Here is a 21,065-nt window from a genome sequence, read left to right as displayed (position 1 = left end):
CAGCTGTTGTTTACACATATAAATAGGCCGCCTCCCTTTGTCTTACCAGAGGCAGCTGTTCTATACTGTCGAAAAAGCTTAAAACCCGCCAGCTGTATGTTAATCATGTCGTTGTTCAGCCACGACTCAGTGAAACATAAGATATTACAGTTTTTAATATCCCGTTGGTTGGATATACGTGCTCGTAGTTCGTCTATTTTATTATTGATTGATTGTACGTTGGCTAATAGGACCCATGGTAAAGGTATATTACCCACTCGGTGACGGATACTTACAAGGCACCCGGATCGTCGTCCACGATATCTCCGTCTTTTCCTCCTGCAAACGATGGGAATGAGAGCCTTGTAGGGTGTCTGGAGTAAATCCTTCCCGTCCGAGTCGTTGAAGAAGAAGAATTCCTCCAGTGAGTAATCGCTGCCCTGATATTAAGAAGCTGTTTTCGGTCATAAGACACTGTGGCAGAAACATTACGCACAAAATAAGTTACAAATAACAACCACAAAAAAAACATACACAATAGAACAATTGGTTACTGGAACTTAAAAAGGCTGCCATCTCCTTCTGTGCTATTACTTCAGTCTACCCATTACTTTAGTCTACCCACATACTGTATCTAGTTAGTCTACCCACATACTGTATATAGTTAATTATTCTAAACACATATTGTGTATAGTTGGTCTACCCACATACTGTATCTAGTTAGTCTACCCACATACTGTATCTAGTTAGTCTACTCACATACTGTATCTAGTTAGTCTACCCACATATTGTATCTAGTTAGTCCGCCCACATACTGTATCTAGTTAGTCTACCCACATATTGTATCTAGTTAGTCTACCCACATACTGTATCTAGTTATTCTATCTACATACTGTATATATCTAGTTAGTCTACCTACATACTGTATCTATCTAGTTAGTCCACCCACATACCGTATCTAGTTAGTTAGTCCACTCGCATACTGCATCTAGTTAGTTATTCTACTCACATACTGCATCTAGTTAGTCTACTGACATACTGTATCTAGTTAGTCTACTCACATACTGTATCTAGTTAGTCTACCCACATACTGTATCCAGTTATTCTATCTACATACTGCATATATCTCGTTAGAATAACTAGATACAGTATGTTGGTAGACTAACTAGATATATGCAGTATGTAGATAGAATAACTGCATACAGTATGTGGGTAGACTAACTAGACTATCTAGAATAACTAGATACCGTATGTGACTGGACTAACTAGATACAGTATGTGGGTAGACTAACTAGATAGATACAGTATGTGGGTAGACTATCTAGTTAGTCTACTTACATACTGTATCTAGTTATTCTACCTGTGAGGATAAATCATTACGTGTGTTTTTCCAGTTTTCCTCTCCCAACTCTGTACTCATCCCAGGACTGATAGCATGTTGTAGAATAACTGGCTTATTGGAGTAAATTGCATTAGCACCATGTTGCCTGGCGCCCCAGGGTCTTCTCCTAAGCCTTTTGTTTTAAGTGGCAGCCATGTGTGAAGCGTTTCTCTACTCAGCCAGGGCTTTCAATCCTCTGGAATACACTGCTGGCAGATTCATCTCCTAATGGAGAGACCCACTGCAGGCTCTGTCCATGTGGATGACTTGTTAGCATTTCCTGTTAGCATCAATCTCAGTGTTATTTAATACATCTATGTAGCAGTTAGTGAACTAAATTCTGTTTAAGGGCATTACGCTAACTAGCTGAGTAGAAGAAGACAGTGAGGGAACAGTCACAGTGGTGCAGTAAGAGGAGGGTGTGTGGTTAACGTCTAGCAGGCTAGCGTCTAGCGGATTAGCGTTTAGCAGACTCGCTTAGTCTCATTAGTGTGTTGTGAGACCGAAGCGATCTAGGGCCCATTGTGAATCTCTGCTTTAGGTTGTCTGAGTCTACTGAGTATTCTAGAGCAGGAAACCACACTGATGCTGTCAAAGGAACTGTATTTTCCTGTCTGATTATAACCAATTTGAGGTTTTACCCTAGTGTCACTACTCATGGCCTGGCACTGAAGCTTCTTTTACCCAGATCTGGGCCCAGCTAACCTTCCACATCCTAAACTTAACCATTCGAGGGAGAAACACATACTGACCTATGATCAGCCTCTAGCGGTCAAATTCATCCGACCCCATCCTTCACGGCCCAGTGGGCCAAGCGTGCATCCCCAGGCTCCCATACTAAAGCCCAGACATGGGCTTTTGACCTGATCTGGCCCTCCTCCACCCTGCTTTGGTCTCTCTCTCATACATATATATACATATATATATATATGTGTGTGTGTGTGTGTGTGTGTGTGTGTGTGTGTGTGTGTGTGTGTGTGTGTGTGTGTGTGTGTGTGTGTATGTGTGTATATTTTTCTCTACACGGGGGTGAACCATGGGCAGCATCATTCTTCATCACCATCAACATGCCCGGCTGAGCGTAAGGAAGAGAGAGAAAAACAACACACACCTGTGCTGTAATCACATGAGGATGGACAGCTACGAGCAAGCTCTGTAGAGTAGTAGAGTTACAACTGGATGAGTTAGATCTACTGCAGAGGGGGACAATTAGCTGTAAAGCAGTGGAGGCTCCTCAGATGAGGAGGGGAGGACTATCCTCCTCAGTGAATTTCAGAAAAAGAAAAATAGTGAAACAAATGTTTTAATATTTTTTAGATGAAACTATACTAGATATGATAACGTCATCAACACACTGTTGTGCAATGAAGATCTGCCACAGCCCCAGTAGCACTCTGTTGGGTAGCACCATGGTGTAGCCAGAGAACAGCTAGCTTCTGTCCTCCTCTGGGTACATTGACTTCAATAGAAAACCAAGGAGGGCTCATGGTTCTCACCCCCTTCCATAGACTTATACAGTAATTTGGCAAATCTGACCATAATTCCATCCTCCTGATTCCTGATTACAAGCAAAAATGAAAGCAGGAAGTACCAGTGACTAGATCAATAAAAAAGTGGTCAGATGAAACAGATGCTAAACTACAGGACTGTTTTGCTAGCACAGACTGGAATATGTTCTGGGATTCCTCCAATGGCATTGAGGAGTACAGCACATCTGACCGTATGTACATACCCCAACCGGAAGCCATGGATTACAGGCAGCATCCGCACTGAGCTAAAGGCTAGAGCTGCCACTTTCAAGGAGCGGGACTCTAACCCTGGTATGGCAACTGCTTAGCCTCTGACCGCAAGGCACTAGAGAGGGTAGTGCGAACGGCCCAGTACATCACTGGGGCCAAGCTTCCCGCTATCCAGGACCTCTATACCAGGCTGTGGGAGAGGAAGGCCCTAAAAATGTTCAAAGACTCCAGCCACCCTAATCATAGACTGTTCTCTCTGCTACTGCATGGCAAGCAGTACCGTAGCGCCAAGTCTAGATCCAAGAGGCTTCTAAACAGCTTCTACTCCCAAGCCATAAGACTCCTGAACATCTAGTCAAATGGCTACCAAGACTATTTGCATCCCACACCACTGCCACTCTCTGTTGTCATCTATGCATAGTCACTTTTAATTAACTCTACCTACATGTACATACTACCTCAACTAACCGGTGCCACCTCACATTGACTCTGTACCGGCACCGCCCTGTATATATTGTTGTTTTTTTACTGCTGCTCTTTAATTACTTGTTACTTTTATCTCTTATTCATGTCTGAATTTTGTGAATTTTGTGTGTGTTAGGAAAAGGGGATACCTAGTCAGTTGCACAACTCTAGTGTGTGTGTGTGTCTCAGCACTACTCTCCTGACTCTGTTAAAACTGATACCCTGTCTCTGTGAGCTCATGCAGATGGCGTCTGGATCGATTCAGATTTACCCAGGTTTGTCAAATTAAAGAGAGAGAAGGGATACAGATACACTGTACAATGTTATCCAAAAAGCTGAGGAGAAGTACATAGAAATAAATAAAATATCTCTTCTCTCAATTCTTCACGCAGTTTTTTACTCAAAATATTCACAAAATGTTAATTCCCCAGTTATACGTTATAGGATTTCCAATGTGAATTGTGTGAATTAATTTGGACGTTGCAGCTTTGACTTTCTTTTTGTAATGATTGAGATGTACTAACTGTTCTGTTTGTCCTCTACAGCGCCCCCTACGGTCCGCATTGTCCACTCGGGCCACGCCTGTAACGTTGAGGAGGAGCGCCACGCGGAGAGGGTGTACACAATCCGGGAGGGAGAGACCCTTGAACTCACCTGTCTTGTCACAGGACACCCACGGCCACAGGTCAGTCAACCTGCCAATCACTCAGTTTAGCCAATCAGGACGCTGACGTTTCACTTCACCCACCAATCACTCTGTTGAGCCAATCAGAACTCTTACTGTACTCAACAATTACTCTCTTTCTGAACACTTTGATACCCAGGTCAGAAGATATCCAGTCCTCTTAGACTTTACAATTGCATGTTTTGAGCACAATAGTACGATCATTAGTAGAGGCATCAATGGGTCTTTCTCTAAATAAAGGGGCAAACTTGTGAAATCAGGATCAAATTTTCTAAATGGTTTGATATACTGTACAGTACATTCGGAAAGTATTCAGACCCCTTGACTTTTTCCACATTTTGTTACGTTACAGTTACATTTTTTACATTTTTGACTGATACTTATATCCAATATTTTCCTTGCCAAAAAAAATGATACTGATACCGATAACCATTATTTTTAATTTTAGCGGCCTTTTAAGCATGCTAGTACAGTTATATAGTTGAAACACACACACACACACTGACCAAAAAGTTATTTTGTTGGCATTTACTTATGTCCCCATTACCAGTAAAACATAATCAAAACCTATTTATTTCACTTACTTGCTGTGCTGTTTCATTGTTAATTTGTTCAGTTGTTTCATTCTCAACCAGGATTTCATCATACATGACAAGCAGTGAAGTTTCAACTCTGTCTGTCCGTGGCCTCTCTTCCTCGGAGCGCACTGTCACTGTGTCCGTTTCCATCTTGTCCAGCTGTGTCTAACATTTCACGTAAACCCTGTTTCTTGTCTGCATCGAAGTAGCGGTCCTTGTACCTAGCATCGACCATGGTGGCGACACAGTATTGGCTCAGAGAGAATGCCACCGAATTGCTTGTTCACAGCCTCTAGTAAAGTACTTCTCCAAGTTAACCCGACGGTCTGTGTTGGCATTTTTGTTGATCAGGCGTTTCAATAACATGACAGGGTATCACTTCTGCTGCAGACACAGTTGAGCTTATTTCTCCAGTCAGTTGTTTGAATGGAGCCAGGGGTGTTCATGTTTCCAAGTTTCAAACATGTTCTCAAATGCCATTGAAATGGCAGCAGCGGTATGAGAACGAGCACATTCTTGAGCATGCAATACGGCTTTCCTCAGTACGAAATCCTCGTCGACACACTGTGAAATCCTCGTCGACTCACAATGCTCATGGGGCTGACATCGCTGTGCCAAATGTCAGTCGTGAAGCTAATAGCAGTGACGCCCATAGCAAGTAGCTCATGAATGTGAGTTTCAATACTGTGTAACTCCGGTAGGGCAACATCTGAAAAATAGTGCCTACTTGGTAGAGTGTACCGGTGCTCTACCAGTTGGCGAAAGCCAACATAATCCACCACAGAGAACGGTTGATTGTCAAGGGCAATGAAATCCATTATTAATTACACTTTCAAATGACTACTCGACTTGTTGACTGCTCGTTCCACACAGCAGACATTGTGGGCTAGGTTAGGAATACTCTGTTGCACGTGCAGCGCTATATTTTTAGTGGCATCATTACGTCATCTATCTAACCTGTATCGGTATGCACGTAAGCTTTGACATCGGTTTTGCACATTGGCGTTAAACTAGACATCGGGCTGATGTTGGCAATTTTAGCTAATATCGTCCGATTATGATATGCTTACCGATATATCGTGCATCCCTAGTTACCAGCCTCATTCTAAAATGGATTAATTCGTTTTTTTTCTTCTCATTATTTTACACACAATACCCCATAATAACAAACAAAGTTTAAAAAAAGTGACATTTGTGCAAATGTATGAAAAAATAAAAATAATATATTTACATACAGGTAAGTATTCAGCCCCTTCACTCAGTACTTTTTTGAAACACCTTTGGCAGCAATTACAGCCTTTAGTCTTCTTGAGTATGACTCTACAAGCTTAGCACACCTGTATTTGGGGGGGTTGTCCTATTATTCTATGCAGATCCTCTGAAGCTCTGTCAGGTTCGATGGGGAGCGTCACTGCACAGCAATTTTCAGGTTTCTCCAGAGATGTTGGATCGGGTTCAGCTCTGGGCTCTGCCTGGGGAACTCAATGACATTCAGAGACTTGTCCCAAAGCCTCTCCTGCGTTGTCTTGGCTGTGGGATTAGGGTCATTGTCCTGTTAGAAGGTGATCCATCGCCCCTGTATGAGGTTGTGAGCGCTTTGGAGCAGGTTTTCATCAAGTATCTCTCTGTAGTTTGCTCCGTTCATCTTTCCTTTGGACCTGACTGGTCTCCCAGTCCCTGCTGCTGAAAAACATCCCCACAGCATGATGCTGCCACAACCATGCTTCACCGTAGGGATGGTGCCAGGTTTCCTCCAGATGTGACGCTTGGCATTCAGGCCAAAGAGTTCAATGTTGGCTTCATCAGACCAGAGAATCTTGTTTCTCATGGTCTGAGAGTCCTTTAGGTGCCTTTTACTGAGGAGTGACTTCCGCCTGGCCTCTCTACCATAAAAGCCTGATTGGTGGAGTGCTGCAGTGATGGGAGAACCTTCCAGAAGGATAACCATCTCCACAGAAGAACTCTGGAGCGATGTCAGAGTGACCATCGGGTTCTTGGTCACCTCCCTAACCAAGGCCATTCTCCACCGATTGCTAAGTTTGACCAGGTGGCCAGCTCTAGGAAGAGTCTTGGTGGTGCCAAACTTTTTCCGTTTAAGAATGATGGAACCCACTGTCTTCTTGGACTTTCAATGCTGCAGAAATATTTTGGTACCCTTCCCCAGATCTGTGCCTCGACACAATCCTGTCTCTGAGCTCTACGGACAATTCCTTCAACCTCATGGCTTGGATTTTGCTCTGACAAGCACTGTCAACTGTGGTACATTATACAGTTGCTTGCGAAAGTATTCACCCACCTTGGCATTTTTCCTATTTTGTTGCCTTACAACCTGTAATTAAAATAGATTTTTGGGGGGTTTGTGTCATTTGATTTCCACATGCCTACCACTTTGAAAATGCTAAATATTTTTGTTGTGAAACAAACATGAATAAGACAAAAAAACAGAACTTGAGTGCCCATAACTATTCACCCCCCCAAAGTTAATGCTTTGTAGAGCTACCTTTTGTAATCTCTTGGGTTATGTCTCTATAAGCTTGGCACATCTAAATACTGGGATTTTTGCCCATTCTTCAAGGCACAACTGCTCCAGCTCCTTCAAGTTGGATGGGTTCCCCTGGTGTACAGCAATCTTTAAGTCAAACCACAGATTCTCAATTGGATTGGCGGCAGGTAGCTTAGTGGTTAGAGCGTTGGACTAGTAACCGAAAGGTTGCAAGTTTGAATCCCTGAGATGACAAGGTAAAATCTGTCTTTCTGCCCCTGAACAAGACAGTTAACCTGCTGTTCCTAGGTCATCATTGAAAATAAGAATGTGTTCTTTTCTGGCTTGCCTTGTTAAATAAAGGTAAAATAAAAAAATAAGTACCCAACTCTGTGGAGTGTACGGCTTAAAGTGGTCCTATGGACAGATACTCCAATCCCGCCTTGGAGCTTTGCAGCTCATTCAGGGTTATCTTTAGTCTCTTTGTTGCCTTTCTGATTAATTCCCCCCTTGTCTGGTCTGTGAGTTTTGGTGGGCGGCCCTCTCTTGGCAGGTTTGTTTTGGTGCCATATTCTTTCCAATTTTTAATAATGTATTTAATTGTGCTCCGTGGGATGTTCAAAGGTTCAGATATTTTTTACAACCCAACCCTGATCAGTACTTCTCCACACCTTTGTCCCTGAGCTGTTTGGAGAGCTCAGTGGTCTTCCTGGTGCCGCTTGCTTGGTGGTGGCGCTCACTTAGTGGTGTTGGAGACTCTGGGGCCTTTCAGAACAGGTATACTGAGATCATGTGACACATAGATTGCACACAGGTGGACTTTATTTAACTAATTATGTGACTTCTGAAGGTAATTGGTTGCACCAGATCTTATTTAGGGGTTTTAGGGGTGAACACATATGCACACACCACTTTTATTTTTTTTAATATATATATATTTTTTTAAATAAAGTTATTTTTTAAATTTCACTTGACCAATTTGGACTATTTTGTGTTTATCCATTAAATGAAATCCAAATAAAAATCTATTTAAATTACAGGTTGTAATGCAACAAAATAGGAAAAACGCCAAGGGGGGGGATGGGGTGAATACTGCCTTTCCAAATCATGTGCAATGAATTGAATTTACCACAGGTGGACTCCAATCAAATTGTAGAAACATCTCAAGGATGATCAATGGAAACAGGATGCACCAGAGCTCAATTTCAAGTCTCATAACAAAGAGTCTGAATACCTAGCTAAAATTACAAAAAACATGTTTTCACTCTGTTGTTATGGGGTATTGTTTGTAGATTTATGAGGGAAAAAAATATTTAATACATTTTAGAATAAGGCTGCAACGTAACAAATTGTGAAAAAAGTCTAAGGGGTCTGAATACTTTCCGAATGCACTGTACATTAGAGTATGATTTTTTGCGACTTCACATGTGTAGTTACAGGAATAAAAGTCTCTAAATAGGCATAATGACACCATAACTCCACCTAGCAACAACTAAACATTTACATGTCATTGAAAATGTCACATGAAAATTAGACACTGCATATTTCTTTGTTATGCCTAGTATTCAGGTCTGCTTGTGCTTTAGCCAACTTTTATATCATTTATAGCCATGCTAAACATTCCTGAAGAATGGAATAGATAAACAACTAGCTGTCAAATACTTGCTTCCCCTGTCTTTTTTTCCTCCACTCCTTGCCTCTCTTTGAAAGTGCATTGGATCCCGAGGGGAAAAGCCTTCACTCCTCTACCCCAATGTGCTTTGAGAGGAAGGTGAGGAATGGAGGAAACTAGGGGATCATCTCAATTCCAATTCCTTGAATCCTCATATTCTCGCCTCTTTCTCAAAACCCATTGGATCAGACCAATGGGGTAGAGGAGACGAATCAAGGAAATGCAATTGAGATTTTCCCAAGGACAGAGGAAGCAAGTGTTTGACAGCTATTAACATTTTTAGACAGTACAAGAGTGAGTGAGTGAGTGAGTGAGTGAGTGAGTGAGTGAGTGAGTGAGTGAGTGAGTGACTGACTGAGTGACTGAGTGACTGAGTGAGTGACTGAGTGAGTGACTGAGTGAGTGAGTGAGAGTGGTTAATGAATGAGTGAGTGACTGAGCTACCATAATACCCATGGCCTGTCCAGAAACAACCCCTAGCCCCAACCCTCCAGGGTCTAGCCCAGGGACGTCAAACATAAGACCCCCTCACCTGGCACGTGAGGGGGTCCAATCCGGCCCGCAGGTGGTTTGAGTATATTGAAATATTGACCAATTCAATATACTTTCAAATAACTAATGCCAAATTTAAACTGTACATACATGATAATGGACCTACATTCATAGAGTTTCTTGACTGTGTCAACTCTCTAATAATCACCAAAAGGAAAGCTAAACAGTAAGGTAGCATCAAAAATTCAAAAATCGATGGTTAGGGTAGGGCTGTGGCGGTCATGAAATGTCAGCCGTTGATTGTCAAGCATATAACTGCCGGTCTGACGGTAATTGAACGTTAATTAACATAAGGACGTTTAGCTTATCCTGGATTCCACACATAGCCCACAAGCCACTGATGCAGAACTTTGGAACATCTACATTTTAAAAAGTCTAATAAATCCATGTAATATAGCCTACACCATCACAATAAATCCATTATTTATTTTAGACAGGTCTAAAGAAACATGATATGAAGAAAATGTAGTTTTAAGAAGAACAGAATAGCATATACTCTTAGTTGTCCTTATGTTAGGTCATATGGCTGTGGGCTACACTAGTTCATTTAGCAGACAATATTTGTTTTATAGTATTAAGAATACAATTGATCAAACTTAATAAAATAGAAAGGATATTTTTTCCCCAAAATTTCTAAGGAAGTGCAAACATGAGGCTATTCTGTGTTGAACGGTTAACAAAGAAACGGGTCCTCCTATAAGCTTCATTTAGATTTTTTATGCAACTTTAGTTGTGATACAAGCATTGGGCTATATGTTTGGATTTTTTGTACATTCTAGGGCTGCATGATGCGACTTTTTTCAAATAATCAGAGTCCCATGAAAGGCATGAGCTTTGATTTGTTTCATGTGCAAGCTGCACACACTTCATCAGTCTTTCATTCACAATTTGACAAGCACTTGATAATGTTCTCACCAGGCCTCAAATTTTCCGGCAACATCCCCCTTGTGTGGCCGCAATGCAACTCAAAAAAATCCATGCCTATTGCGGCCAAATTGGCCGTTGTGCCCTTGGGCTGAATATAATAATTATAATTCCTTTCTCCCAGCTGCCATGCTGTGAAGCACCTCTCACTCACATGGCTCTGTCAGATATCTACATTCTTATTAGCCAATTCCTGTCACGTGATTGGGTCCTTCTCACAGACATTTCAGCTAAGAAGTAGGCTACAAGTGAATGAAGACAGACACGTCAGGGATGCAACTGCGCGCAACCCTCTTACCAAATTCTAAGGTGCATATTGAAGATGTTAGAACTGTCCACATTTAGTCTACTTTTATCAGCCAACAAGATGAGTGGACCTAACAATCAGCAAAATCACTAGCCTATGTCAATCTACCATCCCCCATAGTGCAAAAGTTGATCAATTCTATTGGGCAACTTGTCCTTCTGTGAAAACCATGACAAGAAACAGAAACAATAACTCCTGGGGAAGGAACCAAAGGTTGTGACAGATATAGAGAAGGTAATCAGGAATGTGATGAAGTCCAGGTGAGTCTGATGAGGCACAGGTGCACATAACGATGGTGACAGGTGTGCATAATAATGAGCAGCCTGTTGACCTAGAGCGTTGCAGACGAAGTGTACGTGACAGTACCCCCTTTCTGACATGCGGCTCCAGCCGCAAGACACCGACCAAAGGGATGATCCCGGGGACCAGGAGTGGACCGGTCGCCTCTACTGAGGCGCGGGAACCTGACGAGTCGGCTGAGGTGCGGGAACCTGACGAGCCGGCTGAGGCATGGAAGCCTGACGAGCTAGCTGAGGCATCCTCGATAGACTCAGCAACAGGCCAACCGAGTCTTGTGAACCTGACGTTATTCTGTAACGTGTACCGTGGAAGTCGGGAAGCAAGTAGAGAGAGTGAATAATTTAATAAATAAACTAACACAGACAAAACAAGTAACATGAGCAGCGTACAGACACAACACAGAAACAATAACGCCTGGAGAAGGAACCAAAGGGAGTGACAGATATAGGGAAGGTAATCAGAAAGGTGATGAAGTCCAGGTGAGTCTGATGAAGCGCTGGTGCGCGTAACGATGGTGACAGGTGTGTGTAATAATGAGCAGCATGGTGACCTAGAGCGCCGGAGAGGGAGTTTGTGACAAGAACACTTTTCCCGTGGTTAATTTTCATGCCAACCAGGTACTCCTGTACTCAATGTGCTTAATATTAGAAAGGTTTATAAATAAATATACAGTTGAAATCGGAAGTTTACATACACTTAGGTTGGAGTCATTAAAACTTGTTTTTCAACCACTTTACGCATTTCTTGTTAACAAACTATGGTTTTGGTAAGTCGGTTAGGACATTTACTTTGTGCATGACAGGACCACGTAGCCGTCATACCGCTCAGGAAGGAGACGCATTCTGTCTCCTAGAGATGAATGTACTTTGGTGCGAAAGTGAAAATCAATCCCAGAACAACAGCAAAGGACCTTGTGAAGATGCTGGAGGAAACAGGTATAAAAGTATCTATAGTATAAAAAAAAGTAAGAAAGTATCACAGTAAAGCGAGTCCTATATCGACATGGAATTTGACCCGTGTCATGAATAAAATCAAATCAAATCAAATGTATTTATATAGCCCTTCGTACATCAGCTGATATCTCAAAGTGCTGTACAGAAACCCAGCCTAAAACCCCAAACAGCAATTAATGCAGGTGTAGAAGCACGGTGGCTAGGAAAAACTTCCTAGAAAGGCCAAAACCTAGGAAGAATCCTAGAGAGGAACCAGGCTATGTGGTGTGGCCAGTCCTCTTCTGGAGATTATAACAGAACATGGCCAAGATGTTCAAATGTTCATAAATGACCAGCATGGTCGAATAATAATAAGGCAGAACAGTTGAAACTGGAGCAGCAGCACGGTCAGGTGGACTGGGGACAGCAAGGAGTCATCATGTCAGGTAGTCCATGACTCGTGACTGCCAATGTGGCGGTAATACGGTCATCATAACAGCCCTAGGATGGATGTGGGACTATTCCCCCCCCCCCTCCCCCCAATTTTGACGATGAGGAAATAGAACACATTTTCAGTGCGGCCCTCCGGACCTCATGAAGACGGAATGCGGCCCCCGGGACAAAATTAGGTTGACATCCCTGGTCTAGACACTTGTGGAGATCTGAGAAGAATTGATGTTGGTAACATGGTGAGAGCTCCACCTTACCCTCTGATAGGCTTGGTGGAATTTTGGCCGTATTGCTTACACCTGTCCAATCCTCTCAGATATCAAAATGTGTATAGAGGGTAGGAAGTCAAGGGTTGTTTCAGGACAGGAACCCACAACACTTTGGGTATGTGGTGAACCTTCAGCACAACACTTGAGGCACGGTTGGATGTTTCAATCCATTGCTGGACACACACAGATTTGCACAGATGTAAGCTGGACACCCAATCAGGCTGGTCAGGCAGTTCTGGGTATCTGGAGACCTGCTGTAAACCGTAAACAGAAATATAAACATTTCTACTGTTCTATCCAGCACAGCTTCATTCCAGCTTCATTCCAGCTAGTTAGATGTGCAACCACTGACTAACTATAGCTAGGGGCTTATCTCTAGTCTAGCAATAGATACTGCTGTATGGTATCATTGAATCATAAAGCAATAAGGCCAGAGGGGGTATGTTTTATGGCCAATATACCAAGGCTAAGGGCGGTGCTGGATACAGCCCTTAGCCATGGCATATTGGCCATATATCACAAACCCCTGAGGTGCCTTATTGCTATTTTAAACTGGTTAACAAAGTAATTAGAGCAGTAAAAATAAATGTTTTGTCATACCCGTGGTGTACGGTCTGATAAACCATGGCTGTCAGCCAATCAGCATTCAGGGTTCAAACCACCCAGTTTATAATATTTTTTATGCCATGTCATTGTTGAATACTCCTTTCTGATTGGCTTAAAGGGCATTCCAGAGCATGCATTATTTCCTTATAACACACAGTATATTTTCACGGTAGAATTCAATGGCTATAGTTTATTTTCACGTGTTTTGTTTGAACTGCTTTTGAAAACAAAAGTCTATTTGAAAACAGTATTGGTATTGTTGATTTCAATTTTCATAATAGCAAGCTAGGCCTGATGGTTTGTCTAGCTAAACTAGCAAGTCTGTTTGTTTGGTTACAACAGCAACTACTTTAGCTACAGTATCAAGTAAACGTGCTAGCTACTTCAGGAGTGGCAAATGTGTTAAATTATAGCCATGGTATTAAATGGATAATCAGCTCGGGGCTCCATGCGTTCTCTGGAAAATAATGCAACTCCGTGGAAGGTCAGTTTCACTCCGGTAACTGATTGTGGAGCACACCTTCCACATCGTTCATTATTTTCCATAGAGCTCATAGCCCCTCTTTGATTATCCCTTACATATGCTTAGCTAGGTCTGGGCTGTATTAGATTCTGTATCAGCTCCACAGAGCTCTCACTCCACGCGTCTCCCCACTGAACCGGCTTATAAATGTAATCCCCCAATTATTGCTGCTCCGTATTGTACTGTGCACCTGCATATTCATAATTAAAAGCTGGCAGATCTAATGAGAATTGTGAAGACAAAACAGAAACCACATCTGCCTAGTCAACATCACAAGGCAAGTAAATAAATTAATAAATAAAGACAGGAAACATGTTGATGTGTGTTGTGAATGCAGGAGGAGGGAGCAGAGTGGGTCCTCAGCATCTTAACAAGGATCTTTTCATCCATGCTCTGCGTTTAATTAAGCTCTGGGATTCCAACCAATTAAAGTGTTGAGCCCCCAGGGCAAAGTACTTTTGATTGGTTCTTGACAGTTTCAATCAAATGCTTATTCCCACCCACGATGAGTCTTCAAGGGGATAGTTCAGATGATATTATATTACAGAACATTCGGACATAAATTGATGTAGAACAGACATTATTCTCTATCATGTAAAACAGAACATCCTGTCAGCTCTGCAACGGTGCTGCTAAGACTTGACAATAATGTATTACCTTTTTCTGGTAAGTAGTACATGTGTCCAACATTGTATCCAATTTGCTCGATTAGACAAATTAAATGGGACTCAGAAATATCTAGGGACGGGATTGTCCGCCATTTACATTAATTAATATTTAATTCCCCTTTGATCGATATATTTAGCATTCATTTGTACACGTCCTGTCCTGTTGATTCAGATGCAGAGAAGGCTATTGATTTTTTAATTCCCATTGAAAAGGTGAGGGCCACTTAAATTAGTGAAACACTCCGACTCGCGATTCATCTTCTGCTCTCATCCGTAGTGACAACTTGTTATTTCCCCTGCCTTGACTTCTATCCTCTATCCTGTTCATTAAAATGTGTGATAAAAGTGAGAGAGAGAGAGAGAGAAGGAGGGAGAGCGATAGAGAAGGATAACGACAGAGAGGGAGAGAGAGAAAGATGGGGTGAGAGAGAGAGAGAGGAGGGAGAGCGATAGAGAAGGATAACGACAGAGAGGGAGAGAGAGAAAGATGGGGAGAGAGAGAGAGAGATCAAATGGCTACACGGCAATAGCAGGAGTCAGGATTTCCTTTGATAGTGAGTCATTATGAGCCCCAGTCAGATCCCATGGCAGGGGAGGAACAGGGCCGTCACTCTGTGCTTAGAGATGGAGCAGCCTGGGTCTCAGGTGGTTCTGGGGTGGTAGAGGGGGGTACGAAGGGTTAGGGGGGGTTGTAGGGACTAAAGAGTAGATAGGAAGAAGAGGGGGTTATTTGGGGGTAGTTGGTGCTGGTGTGCTAGTCCTGAGGTTGTTGGGAAAACATAAGGTGTGTCCGCTCTTATCAAGTATAGAGTTGTAAGTGAAGAATAACCCTTCATCTTTTCATTGGAATTAAATCTTCCAAGCGAGTTCATAGTCTTAGCCTCTGCATGTTTTTTCCTCCTTTTTTCCTCTTTTCAAAGTTTGTTTGTTCTACTGCATGCTAATTTGACTTAACTCTTTCCTCCCCCAAGAGAGGAGCAAGGTTACAGTATATAGAAAAGAAAGAGAAGAAAGATAAAGTTTTGATTAGGAGGAAGGGGAACACTTGTCATGACATTTTTGAAATGACCAATGGTGCATGGGTGGGATTGAAAACAAAACAAAGAATGTCTGCTATCTGAAAGGAAAGTATTCTTATATTCTTCTTAAAGTTGGCAGTGTTATAAAAAGCAACTTAGTTAACACACATACAATATAAATGTATATGTGGAGTTGAACCCACAACTTTGGTGTTGCTACCAATATCCACCAAGCCACTGATCCATATTAACCTCACATGACATTGGAGTCATTGTCATTGTGAAGTTAATCTCTATAAAGTCATGTCACAATCCCTGTACTATTTTATCATTTGCATACACCTAAAGACATCCCCATTACACGACATACCTCCCGCTGGGCACAAATAAATGTCTATTCCACGTTTATACAACAAATTTTATTGAAATGATGTGGAAACAACATTGATTCAACATGTGTGTGCCCAGTGGGCTTGTCCTTCTCCCTAAGTAAGAACAAGCAGCTCCCTTGGTAGTACCCTGACTGAGACGTGTGAGAGACAGTTATAGCACCAGCGCCGCACAAAGTGAGCAAGCCAACTGTGACCTAAACAGGGCCATTGTTACCAATTTGACCAGCATTTCAATATTTTCAGGTCTATAAACATGCAACGCTCTTTAAATGACCCACATCCCCCTCAGACCCCCCACTGATGGAGACTGTGGCTCTCGTCCAACCAGATGTCCACTTTCTCACAGCGTGAGGTTCTCCATCCCGCGTCCGCCCCCCGCATCAGGAAAATAGAGACAGTCTAATAATAAAATCCTACACACACACACACTAAAAGGAATGTTAGATTGGAAGATTAATAGAACATTCTCCTTGGTGACATTCTGTTCCATACAGCATGTTGGCTTTTATTATGAAGAGGGCACAACATGGCTACGTCCCAAACAGCACCCTATTCACTTTCTAGTGCACTACTTTTGACCAGGGGGCCCTGGGACCCTGCACTATGTAGGGAATCACGTTTATTTGGGACGCAGACATGCACTTTACTGGCTCTCACACGTACAGAAGCTTTCATTCTTACATTCACATATTCTGCACTATGTAGGTGAACAGTGATAATGCAGAAGAACAATGTGTATCTGTTCATAGAGGATCAACCCTCTGAGCATCAGTTGCAAGGCCTTGCCCTTTATAAGGTCTTGCTATTAGAAACAAAGCCTGGAAGTAGCCAATGTACTCCAAAGAGATGCAATTATAAGCCTATTCATCATAAGCAACATTCAATTCGGCAGCAATGTACATTTGGCCAACTACTCACACTGAATTCTTCCACTGCTCTGTCGTTCGCTACATCTCAGTCTGAATCTTCCATCATTGAAAGTCGTTTGTGGTGACGTTGTTTGTGGTGAAAGTCATCAGTGATTGGATCGTCTCTAACCAATCAGAGTATCAAAGCTAATTATGTACTTCGAAAACGCTGTACTACTTCACCCACGTGTATTCTGGCTCTGGCCCTGCCCATTAATTTCTGGGACCAATCGGATGGTTCGAATGTGTTCGCATTCTAGAGGGGTCGGAGAAAAAACGTTCATGGGCGTGGTGTGGCGTTTGGCTGGAGCAATGAGTCTGGGTAGCCAAGCAAAATGTACATAGTAACTAGACCGACTGGAATCTAAGTTATGTTGAAGAGTTAAGTCAATGTTAAATTGTTTATCAATTGGCATTCACCATATTATAAGTGTGTAAAAGGATTCGTCACAATCACTTTTTTGGGTTCACCAAAACATTACAATCTGACAGAGACAGGTATTAGATTGGACTGGTTTCACTCAGCACCTGTGAAATAATGGATGCAGTGACAGCCACTATGAGATGTAATTCCCATGATAGAGCCATCTTTCTCTCTCCCCTGAGGTATCTTCTGAACTGGACTCTGGCCTGCCTCCAGTCTGTACGCTCACACTGTGTTTGAGGACACAGTCTGACTATGCCAGCAACACCACTGAGCACACACACACACACACACACACGCGCGCACCATCACGCCAGCTACACCACAGAGTAAACACCCAACACCGCCCATTTTTGTTTCAATTATCTGCTGGGTCAAGTTCAGACAGGTGGGTAAGAGGGTCAGGTGGTTTAATTTAGCCGCATACAGCCATGAGTGTTAAGCAGGCTAGGGTCTAGCAGGCTAGCATCTATGCCAGGGGGCCAAAGGCTGTATAATAATATAGTTACTGTAGATACTGTAGTTGGTTCCCTGGAGTGGGAAGATTGGGTATAGCTGCCCCCAGTATTGTATAATCATGGGAGGATATAGCTAAAGATATTGTAGTTTATCCAGGGGTTAGTTGTGGCCTGGAGTGTGGAGTGTGATCCTAGACACCCCCATTCTCCCTGGGCTATGGTACAGCCACTTGGATGGTTGTGTGGTTGGATGGTTGGATAGTTGGCTGGTTGGATAGTTGGATAGTTAAATGGTTGGTTGGATGGATGGATGGTTGGCTGGATTGTTTGATGGTTGGATGGATGGTTGGATATTCGTCTTCTGTTGTTTATGATTTGGTACCTGTTAAGTCTGTGATTCAGACCTTTCAATCTTAGTTGAAATGAACAGTATTCCCTATTTAAAAAAAACAAATGTATTTTACCTTTATTTAACCAGGTAGGCAAGTTGAGAACAAGTTCTCATTTACAATTGCGACCTGGCCAAGATAAAGCAAAGCAGTTCGACAGATACAACGACACAGAGTTACACATGGAGTAAAACAAACATACAGTCAATAATACAGTATAAACAAGTCTATATACAATGTGAGCAAATGAGGTGAGGAGGGAGGTAAAGGCAAAAAAGGCCATGGTGGCAAGGTAAATACAATATAGAAAGTAAAACACTGGAATGGTAGTTTTGCAATGGAAGAATGTGCAAAGTAGAAATAAAAATAATGGGGTGCAAAGGAGCAAAATAAATAAATAAATTAAATACAGTTGCGAAAGAGGTAGTTGTTTGGGCTAAATTATAGGTGGGCTATGTACAGGTGCAGTAATCTGTGAGCTGCTCTGACAGTTGGTGCTTAAAGCTAGTGAGGGAGATAAGTGTTTCCAGTTTCAGAGATTTTTGTAGTTCGTTCCAGTCATTGGCAGCAGAGAACTGGAAAGAGAGACGGCCAAAGCTATGAGCAAAAGACATTGAAAAAAAGTATTTTGGGTTGAAAAGACATTGAAAATCAGTCAGTCTGTGATATGTACCCATGTCTGTTTTTCTCTTGCCATTCTATTGTCATACTTGGCCATCAGTGGTGGAAAAGGTACTCTATTGTCATACTTGGCCACCAGTGGTGGAAAAGGTACTCAAGTAAAAGTAAAGATACCTTAATAGAAAATGCCTCAAGTAAAAGCAAAAGTTACCCAATAAAATGCTAAAAGTTTAAAAGTTTCTGGTTTTAAATTTCAGTAAGTACAGTAGTGAAAAAAGTACTCAATTGTCATACTTGAGTAAAAGTAAATGCTATACGTCAATTCCTTATATTAAGCAAACCAGACAGTATAATTTTCTTGTTTTTAAAATGTACAGACAGACGGGCACACTTCAACACTCAAACATAATTTAGAAATGCAGTGTTTGTGTATAGTCCGTCAGATCAGAGGCAGTGGGAATGTGGATGAAGGTGCATGAATTGGACAATACTTCTGTCCTGCCTGAGAATTCTAAATCTAACGAGTACTTTTTGGTGTCAGGGAAAATGTATGGGAGTAAAAAGTACATCTTTATGGGGCCTCACGAGTGGCGCAGTGGTCTATTGCACTGCAGTGTAAGCTCGAGATTCTGGGTTCGAGTCCAGGCTCTGTCGCAGCCGGCCACGACCAGGAGACCCATGGGGCGTAATTGGTCCAGCCTCCTCCGGGCTAGGCTGTCCTTATCCCATCGTGCACTAGCGACTCCTGTGGTGGGCCGGGTACAGTGCACACTAACACTGTCGCCAGGTGTACGGTGTTTTTTCCAACTTCTGTGGGTTGTGCTTCAGAGGATGCAGAGGATGCACGGCTCTCCTGAGTTGGGAGTTGCAGTAATGAGGCAAGACTGTAACTACCAATTGGATACTGAGAAAATGGGGTTATCTTTATGTTAGTGGAGTAAAAGTAAAAGTTGTCAAAAATGTGAATAGTAAAGCACAGATACCCCCAAAAACGGCTTCCTTTACAATATTTTAACTTAAGTACTTTACACCACAGTTGGCCACACTTGGCTTTTTAGAGACCATCTCCTTCGGAAACCTTGAGAGCTCAAAGAAGACAGAGAGGGGGGCAGGTACAGCGTTGCAGCGTGGGAGATCATATGCCCTAAAATTAAAGTGTTAAATTGTGACATTAGGAAGTGTGGCCATAACTTTCAGCCTGTATAAGTCTATCCTCAGCCCTTAACCCTTAGTCACTGCCCTCTACATTATTAGAAAGAGCTACATGGGTATCAGCTGAATTGAAACTCAGCTTGGATTGAGCTACATGTATTATAATAAAGATAAATACACAGTCATTCCTCTCAGATCTTCAATGATTGTCTTAGATCAAGAAGAGAAGAGAGGGTCAAACTGTACTCCCAGGCTTACTCTCACAATGCCCTGGTGGATATACACAGAAAGACATACCCTAGCTCCCAGACAGACAGACATACCCTAGCACCCAGGCAGACAGACATGCCCTAGCTCCCAGGCAGACAGACATACACTAGCTCCCAGACAGACAGAGACATACCCTAGCTCCCAGGCAGACAGACATACACTAGCTCCCAGGCAGACAGACATACACTAGCTCCCAGACAGACAGACATACACTAGCACCCAGACAGACAGTCATACCCTAGCTCCCAGGCAGACAGACATACACTAGCTCCCAGACAGACAGACATACACTAGCTCCCAGGCAGACAGACATACCCTAGCACCCACACAAAGGAAGTTTAAAAGAAAGAGTGTAGAGCAAAATGGCTGTGGGGCTCCCGGAAAGACTTTCAAAGCTTCTCAGTAAGTCAGATGATGTGGTATACCGTCATGTGAAACAAACAGTACCACTTTCCCTTTGAAAACCATGGATGCTATTTGAATACTCACTTCTTAGTGGCACTCGAACAATACACTGATATTGGTGCTTTGCTGGAACTCAAAAGCTCTTTACACAAAAGGCAAAGGAGAGGAAATAAATGGGAGAATATAAGCTGGTAGAATACTGAATTGTGCTGAAGCCAGCTCTCTCTCTGTCTCAGTCTATATCTCCGTCTTTCTCTCTCTCACTTTTTTTCTCACTCTCTCACTGTCTCTCTTAGTATTTATGATGGTACTGTATCTGGAGGAGAAGTAAAGGAGAGGAAGGAGAAAGGATGGTGGAATGAGAATTCAGAGAACAATCTAATTTATCCTCATAACTTATTTAATAACTTCTGGGGAGAGTTCATGTTGTTGAACTTTTGCTTAACGCGTGCGGGTAGGATCTCTGAGTTTTAGTTCCCTTTTAATGTGACATATAAACTAAGGCTAGTTTATCC

At 42.4% G+C, this 21,065-nt stretch overlaps 1 protein-coding gene across 1 annotated transcript in view; it reads left to right on the top strand.

Moving 5' to 3' along the window:
• LOC110522476 (MAM domain-containing glycosylphosphatidylinositol anchor protein 2) overlaps positions 1–21,065 on the top strand; it is a 376,091-nt gene that overhangs the window by 116,915 nt on the left and 238,111 nt on the right. Inside the window, exon 2 of the mRNA XM_021600903.2 lies at positions 4,110–4,249. Within this exon, the coding sequence (XP_021456578.2) occupies positions 4,110–4,249 (140 nt within the window). The remainder of the gene's footprint in view (positions 1–4,109; positions 4,250–21,065) is intronic.

Source organism: Oncorhynchus mykiss, chromosome 4 (genome assembly GCF_013265735.2).
Source record: "Oncorhynchus mykiss isolate Arlee chromosome 4, USDA_OmykA_1.1, whole genome shotgun sequence".
NCBI classification, from domain to species: domain Eukaryota; kingdom Metazoa; phylum Chordata; class Actinopteri; order Salmoniformes; family Salmonidae; genus Oncorhynchus; species Oncorhynchus mykiss.
This window is presented reverse-complemented; position numbering and strand designations above follow the sequence as displayed.